The sequence below is a fragment of the Nematocida homosporus genome (genome assembly GCF_024244095.1).
Source record: "Nematocida homosporus strain JUm1504 chromosome Unknown 4344, whole genome shotgun sequence".
Taxonomy (NCBI): domain Eukaryota; kingdom Fungi; phylum Microsporidia; genus Nematocida; species Nematocida homosporus.
This window is the reverse complement of record NW_026250605.1, coordinates 1-8,492: the sequence shown is the minus strand read 5'-3', so window position 1 is coordinate 8,492 and position 8,492 is coordinate 1. Positions and strand designations below refer to the sequence as shown.

At 40.9% G+C, this 8,492-nt stretch overlaps 4 protein-coding genes across 4 annotated transcripts; 2 read left to right on the top strand and 2 right to left on the bottom strand.

The window, feature by feature from the left end:
- Positions 1 to 210: 210 nt before the first annotated feature.
- Positions 211 to 2,730, bottom strand: NEHOM01_2409 (uncharacterized protein; the record flags this gene model as incomplete). The annotated part of the gene is made up of 1 exon (XM_051491285.1): positions 211 to 2,730. The coding sequence occupies one exon, from the start codon at positions 2,728 to 2,730 to the stop codon at positions 211 to 213; it is 2,520 nt and encodes an 839-aa protein (XP_051347245.1).
- Positions 2,731 to 3,800: 1,070 nt separating this feature from the next.
- On the bottom strand, positions 3,801 to 4,502 carry NEHOM01_2408 (uncharacterized protein; the record flags this gene model as incomplete). Its single annotated transcript, XM_051491284.1, has 1 exon — positions 3,801 to 4,502. The coding sequence occupies one exon, from the start codon at positions 4,500 to 4,502 to the stop codon at positions 3,801 to 3,803; it is 702 nt and encodes a 233-aa protein (XP_051347244.1).
- A 95-nt stretch (positions 4,503 to 4,597) lies between these two features.
- On the top strand, positions 4,598 to 6,808 carry NEHOM01_2407 (V-type H+-transporting ATPase subunit a; the record flags this gene model as incomplete). The annotated part of the gene is made up of 1 exon (XM_051491283.1): positions 4,598 to 6,808. One exon carries the CDS (start codon positions 4,598 to 4,600, stop codon positions 6,806 to 6,808), a length of 2,211 nt encoding a protein of 736 aa, XP_051347243.1.
- A 397-nt stretch (positions 6,809 to 7,205) lies between these two features.
- Positions 7,206 to 8,492, top strand: NEHOM01_2406 (uncharacterized protein; the record flags this gene model as incomplete). Its single annotated transcript, XM_051491282.1, has 1 exon — positions 7,206 to 8,492. A coding segment is annotated over one exon (1,287 nt), but the record flags the coding sequence as incomplete, so codon positions are not given.

Here is an 8,492-nt window from a genome sequence, read left to right as displayed (position 1 = left end):
CTAACCCAATAGAGAGATAAAAGTAGTGCTGATGGAGATAGCCAAGACAGACATTTATTGGTTTGGCCTGATGCCGGGGTGATGGAATGGGCAAGTTAAGCTGAATTGAAATGGCGTGTGTGAGTGCAGTGTGTGGCTAGGAATTTAGCATTAGGACACACAGGCACCGAATAATATGGATTGTATAAACTTGAGGGATGGGTTTTAACATCATGGTGTGATTGGGGCGTTCTGTCGGCGCTGGGCGTCAGGTACTATGAGGGGAGGACTGGGATTGCCTTGTTTGGGTAAAGGTTTGTTGTTGTCTGGGACCCGCAAGACTATTTTAAGGTTGAGGTGTCGAAAGAAGGCATAGTTGGTTGTGTTGTTCTCCGTGCGCACTATAGTTTGTTGTGAAGCAGATATAAGGGCCAATTTGGCCTCGCTCTGGGTTACCGACGGGTTGGTGGGGGGATCGAGGATTTTAGAGATAGGGAGACTTAAGCTACGGCGAGCGAAGATTTCTACGGGCCTGTCTTGCGGGGTTAAAGTGTCGATCACAACATCGGGGAGAGAAGAGTCGGCGATTATCATGCCTGGCTGGCACGACCAGACCAAGAGCTGATCAAGTATTAGACGATTCAGAGTCATCTGAGATAGAGCAATAAAGAAGTTGGAGAATGTTTTGGAGGTAAGAGTAAGGTTGAAGAAACAAAGATCATCAATCTGAGTAGCTAGCCAGTCCTTATTGGTAAAAGAGGCAATTTGGTTGAGATCGACGTTAGTACTGTTAATAATGGCTAGATTGCGCATGGAAATACTTTGCTTGGCTGGAGGTTTTAGCACGAAGTGTTGGAGAACATTGCAGTCCTGGAGGTCGCAGTTGTATATGATCAAAGAAGGAAGGGGGGATCTCTGGCTAAAGCCCTGTAAGACGTATCTGATAAGCTCTGGCTGAGAATTGTTGAATTGCAAGAACCTAACATGAATGTCCTTTAGCCTGGAATTGTTGGAAAGAGGAGGACAATTGGCTAGTTCCCCATTGGGACAGAATAAGTTGATCATGGAAAGGGAAATGTAGTTGAAACAAGACAGAATCCGACTAATCAGCGCAAGGTCTGCTGTAACCAAGTCAGGTGGGCTAGGGAGGTGTTGGGGGATGCCAGAGAGTATAGTGAGCTTAAAGCAGCGGATCTGGAAAGAGCTAGGCAGTGTATGAAGAAACTGGGCTTGGTCGATAAGATTACGGAATATACTGAAATTAATCGAAACATCCACATCACTATCCCACATAATCTTAATGAGATCGCCGAGTATTTCCTTCACAGAACAGTCAGACCATTCTCGTTCGAAGAACAATTGGCGATTGCCATGATTTTGTGGATTGCAAAGTTTAAGCCAGCCCTCGATATTATCCAGAGAAGTGGATATAGATAGATCACCATTTTCGGGATTTGAGCTCATAATACTCGGGGTAGAGGGTGTGCTTGGAATAGTCACGATAGCTCCCATAGCGTGCAAACGGTTTAACACAGAAATGTGCATGAAGAACATCTTCTCATCGTCGGGCAGATTGGATAAACAGAATGTGGCGAAGTCTACCAGTGGGCTTACTTCCTCGACCGTTTTGATGAGCTTGGCTAAGGTTCCAGTAAAGTTCTTGTTGCGGATGCTCTGTAGAGTTGGGCGCGTCGACTTATCAGAACTCGTTCTGTTCCTAGGAGCAGTAGAGCCATCTTCTCTGGTCGGTTCGGTATCAAAGTCCCTAAAACTAGCGGTGTGTTTAGCAGCAGCAGATGCTGCATTATTAGGCGGCTTAGTATCAGTGGGTTGAGTATTAGTAGTTGAGGACTTATTAGAAGGCTTCTTCTTCCCTTGACTTTCATCAGGATTCGAACACCCATCGCCTGGAGTACGTTCACCAAGGCATCCCGGGCCATTATTGCCATCATCTGAGGCACCATCGCCTGGAGTACGTTCAATTGGATTAGTGCACTGATCAGCTTGATCTTTGTCAACTTGGCCTTTACCATTCTTAATTCCATCAACTTGAATCTCATCACTTTGATCGTTATTCATCTCATTCTCACTACTTGAGGGTCTCTCACCATCCGAACGACGAATGCCTCGACTACGGTCAATAATGCCTACACGACTGTTGGGCCGGCGGAACTCACTATTGCTGTTGCTTTCTGATGAACCTCTGGACTTGAGCCGGCGTGGTTGGCTTTCGGTCTTATCAGGACTGAGGTCTTTGCTTAGGTTTCGAAGTGAGCTATTACTTCTAGATCGTGAGCGCTGCTTCCTAGTTCTTGCTTGGGCTTCTTTGTACTGTTCTTGAGAGTCAGGTCCGGGGCCAGTGTAGTATCCTGGGTCCGATTCGCAGAGCATATCGTCATCTGGGATTGTAAAGATACTACCTGGGACAAGTTGAATAACTTCATTAAGAGCGTTCTCAGTGAGCACTTGGCGAGCAGTGTTATCTCCATTGGAGAGTTTATCTTGGTTCAATTCTGGTTCGGTTGTTTCGTCACATGCTTTCTCTTCAGGCTGAGGCATAGTTTGGACAGCTACGCTGATAGTAGTGGGAGCTTCAATCGTTTCTGAGGGCATTGTCTGGGTAGATCGATTAATAAACTCGTCTTTATGCATGGTAGCGATATAAATGACTATTACAACGAAGATGCCAAAGAGAAAACTATACAAAAACAAGGATTTCGGTATCTTAGATTCTAATTTTGAAGATACCATGTAAAATAAAAATTGAGTCATATTTATCCTTACAAACACGCATCAATCTTATCTCCCTTGACAAATTGGTTCAATTAATTTATCAGTTTTAGATAACCTAAATTGCACTTTTTTGACCAAATTGATCTAGAATATGCCCTAAACTACTCTGTGACGCCAAATGAGAGATAAGGACCCTGAGTATTAATCGAAGAAAGAGTGTTTAAGTCGAAATTAAGGCCAAACAACCACTCTAATATCTTTGTTGTCCTTCTGGCAAACACTTTGTTTTGTGCCAAGGTTAAAGTAAGGTCAAGCCAAGAGTTAAATAAGATCTAAGGTTGTATCAGGTTTAATAGTAATATAAGTGAAAATTAGAATGAGATAAGATCAGGTTGATGAATTTATGGTCGAAAAGAATGAATTAAAAATAGGTCTACCAGGCACTGTTATGAAACTAAAGATAAACTCAAACTCCAAGCCAGCATCCAAGCCAAACAGTCAGTACACCCCACTTTATTAGTATCTATCTACTGCCCAGAAGAAGGCGTACTTTATATCTAAATCCTCAGACTTATAACTTATACTACAACCACAAGTACATATGTACATTCATTTATTGCCTGAAGATAGTGATATGATCTTGGAAAGATTCGAATTCTCAGAATTTTTGGACTAACCCATAGGTTCAATAGATATCCAAATTGAATTAAGATAAGATAAGTTGGGTGTGGTATGGTATGGTGTAAGATAGGGTGGAGTGGAGTGATGTGAGTATGTGATCAAGTAATGTGACATGTGATAATGCAAAGTGACATGTGATAAGGCAAAGTGACATGTGATAAGGTCAAGTGACATGTGATCAGGCAAAGTGACATGTGATAATGCAAAGTGACATGTGATAAGGTCAAGTGATATTAAAGTAAGATGGGATTAAAGTGGGATTGAGAAATACCAACCCAAAACCAACCAATTAAGAGATAAATATAGATTAATAAGAAATCCAAAGAGTTTATTAGATAGTATTAAAATTAGAAGAGTTAGTGTCTAAGTCAAAACCAACCCAATTATAACTATAACTAGTCCATTATTTAGAAGAGATTCAGTAAGTCAGCCGAAGTCTTCTTTGGACCCGATTTAGTACTTAACTTACCACCACTTACTTTCATAGTACTATTACTATTGCTACTAGTCATATTCTCACTCACTTCAATCTCACTCATTCCCACACTCATATTAGTCTTCTCTTCAGTATTCATATTAGTCTTCTCTTCAGCACTATCACTCCTACCATTACTAATTCCACTTCTCATACTAACACTCCCAACCTCTCTACTTCTACTTCTATTAACCCAATTACTACCACTCATATCCCCACCATCTACACCCAACCCATCCATACCTCCACTCAACCCATCTATACCTCCACTCAACCCATCTATACTCTCACTCCCACCACGACATACACGATTTCCACTACTCACTCTATCATACGTACTCTTACTAACCCATTGCACAACTTCATCTGTAGCTGCTGTTCCCATTACAACTTCAACAACCGGCGCCTCAGACGGAATACTTACTCCTCCACCAATTACTTGGTCTATTTCATCACTAGTCACTATATAATAAGCCGTTTTAAATTCACTCCCATCAACTTTGATCTTCGCTAGTAAAACCGAATCTAAAACACTCTTCTCACTATCATACAACACTATCCGTCTTCCATCAACAGCTAAATACCCATCAAACCATCGCCTTTTACCCTTAGGCTGGTAGGCACAGATAAACATGGCTAAAATTCTGCACTATCTTAAATACACATGCTTGTTTAGATGTTTATTTGTTATAGTCCTTTATATTTATCTTAGTTGACTGCAAAATTTCGATGCTTAGAAGTGAAGATATTAGTATGGTTAGAATCTATATCTCACCCGATATTTCCCGAAGTGCGTTAGAAGAACTAGGGCATAGGAACATTCTTCACTTGGTTCCAATGAGTGATAAGAAGTCTACTAAGTCCGATTACCGCTTAGAAATGGAAAGAACACTATCTCGAGTTGAGTTTCTCTTGCAAGAGTTGAAGAAGCAAGAGATTCCCAGAACTAAGGAGGTAGAATATCCGCCCCTAATATCTACAGTAGATGTTTTATCACAGGAAGTAGAGAAGCACTACTATCGAGTCGTACAGTTATTACAGATAATGAAAGAGACTCAACAGACAGTAGAAAGACAGGAGGAAGATGTAGTTGTTTTACAAGAACTACAAAGAGTGATAGATGAGAGTGGCAAGGGTATAGATGAGAATGGTAAGAGTAGTGATTTTGAACTAGATTCAGGCATTAAGTTTGGACTGGAGTATGTAGCTGGTGTGATTAAAAAAGGCCAGATAAGATCTTTAGAAAAGTTCTTATGGCGATCTTTACATGGCAATCTTTACTTCATTCCTATCGAAATGGTCTCTCTAGAGAAGGCCGGGTTTATCTGTTTTACGCATGGTGAACGAGCTATTGAACGAGTACGTACGATCTGTACAAAGATAGATGCCCGGATTGTACGGTATGAGGCTAAGAAAGGAGGGAAGAAAGAGGAAGACTTACTACAAGTCTCTTCTAATCTCGCCCAAGTCTCACGTGTTCATGAGATTAACCAGGAAACCTTTGTGACCGAAATGAAAACTATTGCCCGTGAAGTCTCAGCCTGGAAGTATTACGTCATCCGTGAAATTGAAATTGAAGCAGCCCGAGAGAAACTAGAAACAAACAAGGAGAATTCATACCTCACCGGGCAAGGATTCATTCTTAAACGTGATGAAGAACGATTTGGCCGCACAATCAAAAAGATCTGTGAAGTTCATGGTGACGTAGCAGCTGAGATCGTACCTATTCCCAAGGAAATGACCAAACCAACTCATTTTGAGAGTAATCGGATTACGCAGACCTTCCAGGACTTAACTAATGTCTATGGGATTCCAGCTTATAAGGAAATCAATCCCACTATCTTTTCAGTTGCTACATTTCCTTTTATCTTTGGGTGTATGTTTGGCGATATTGGCCATGGACTGATTTTAATTGCTATTGCACTTTACATGATAAGAAAAGAGAAGGTTTTGAACGTACCTAAGTCATTAGAGATAATCTTTGCTGGCCGGTACTTGATTGCACTGATGGGGGTTTGGGCCGTTTACTTTGGGTTTCTGTACGGTGATTTCATTGGGTACCCCATTGGGGAGTCAGCTAGTGCGTATAAGGGCGGGGCCAAAGGCGTCTGCTACTTTGGGATCGATTATGCCTGGCACCATTCACCAAACGGTTCTAACTTTGTCAACTCTTTAAAGATGAAGACTAGTTTAGTGATTGGGTTTGTGCACTTGACAATGGGAATGGTCTTGGCCGGGTTTAATGCGCGGTACCGTCGGGACTATATTCGACTGGTTGGAGTGGTTATTCCGCAACTAGTGATCTTCTTTTGTTTAATTGGGTACATGATCTTCTTGATCTTCTTGAAATGGGCTACACCACGGGATTCCTGGCCGGGTATTATTGGGATTATCATTGAAATGGTCTCCTTTGCCCAAGTTCCAGCCGAATCACTAGTCTATCCCGGACAGAACTTTGTCCAAAAACTACTGATGAGCACCGTACTTCTTACTATTCCCTGGCTGCTTTTCTTTACGCCTATTTACAAGATAGCTACTAAATCGGCTCCAGAAGGAGAGTCTCGTTTAGATATGTGGATGCATACTTTAATTGAAGGTGTTGAGTTTTTAATGGGGCTTATCTCTAATATTTCATCGTACTTACGATTATGGGCTGTTTCTTTAGCCCATGGTGAGCTTAGTGCGATTATTTTCACCCGGACGCTAGGTACGCCCAATGTAAGTCTTCTTTTCCGTACTTTAGTTCTCTTCCCGGGCTGGGCTATTGTTACATTTGTTCTTCTTATCTGCCTAGAAGGACTTAGTTCTACTTTGCACAGTTTACGACTCCACTGGGTAGAATTCGGGTCAAAGTTCTATGCAGGTAATGGCCAGCTCTTCACCCCCTTCACTTTCAAACCCCAGATCCTTCTGGATCCCGAAAGAAAGCCCGGACTCTAACTCCATCCCTTCCCACTACCCCAATAAATACAACTTACGCACTCAGTTACGCATTAGTTACGCATTAGTTACTCACTACTTAGTTGTTCACTTAATTGTTCACTACTTACTCACTTATTCAACCCAACTCAATCAAAACTTAACCTAATCAGAACCTAACCTAACTCAATCAGAACACAACCTAATCACAACTCAACTCAAAACCTAATCTAATCTAAATACGTTTATTTTGAAACACAAATACTAACTCTAACCCAACCCAATCAAACCCAATCAAACCCAATCAAAACCTAACCCAATCAAAATCACAACTCAATACTCAACTTAACTCAAATTAAAAGCAAGATAAGACAATCTAAGATAGCCTACTCATATTTTCTCTTTTTTTTAGTACTCCATGAGGATTTCCACACCAATTGAAAGACGCTTTTCACAACCTTTAGAATCTATTTCCAATATAATTAGACAGGCTGAAACTTTACCAATTAGTGACCTAGCTAACTATCTTAACAGTATTGATCAGTGGAGGTACGGAAAGACCGATTTACTCTACTGGGTGGCAGTTTTAGACCGATTTGATGACCTACTAGGCCAGATCATTACGGAGGCTCAACTGGATACATTACAAAGTCGAGCTATTCCTGAGAGTGATAGATTTTTAGCCCGATCAATTTTAAGATTTCAAAAATTATTGATAGAAAATAGTTCTAATAAGAGTATTTTTAATGGTTTTGATAGGATAGATGCTCTTATCTATGCTTTTGAACTTGATGTAGCTAATGAAGCCTTAGCTTTAGCCGCTTTTTTTGCCTCTAAAATTCACATTCAACGTTCAATTAGAACAAGTATGAATGAAATGCATTTAGATGATTTATTAGGATTAGTTGAACGAGTTAATCGACCAGTAACTCATTTTATCTATACGGAAGAATCAACTCGAGTACCTAAACGAGTCAGTTTAAGTAGATTGTTAAAAAAAGGTGTTTTTGTTATAGATAAGGTTATTCCTAAGGGAGATCAACGTAAATTTGCCCATACTAGGCGGATGTACTTAGGAGATCCTGAAGATTTAGCTGTATCTCGACTTTTATCTTCGGCTGTTCTTGTTTACTGTCGGCCGGGGGCTATGGCTATTGATGCTGATTTTATCGCCCGTGATCTGCATGATTTACTTGATTTAGTCTGTACGGCAGCTGATAAGGTTAAAGAAGCCGCTTTAGTTATGTTGGATGCTTTATTTAGGATGAGATTAAGACATGCAGCTGTAGTAGCAGCAATGGGTGCTCATTTACATGATGGTTTTGTTATGTCGCGATTAAGAGAGGCAGTAGAAGGACATATGAGTGAGATAGTGGCTTCGGCCTTTTTTAATTTACTGATATCGTTTTTTGCTTCATCTACAGGGGCATCAGCTTTATTTGCGGCCGGGATAGTCCAGTACGTTTGTGCGGCCTGGCAAAGACCCGATGTACCTTTACGTACTAAGGGCCGACTGGTGATGGGAGCTAATACGTTCTTGTTTACTATAGCAGCTACTTTACCGCGCTTCTTAGCTGAACATGGGATGAGTATTCTAGCTAAGGAATTAGCTTTAGCCGTTGATCTTATTCTGCAAGTAAGTAATGGTATGGGTGGAGTTGGTATAGGTGATAGTGAAAATCAAAATCAAAGTGAAAATCAAAAT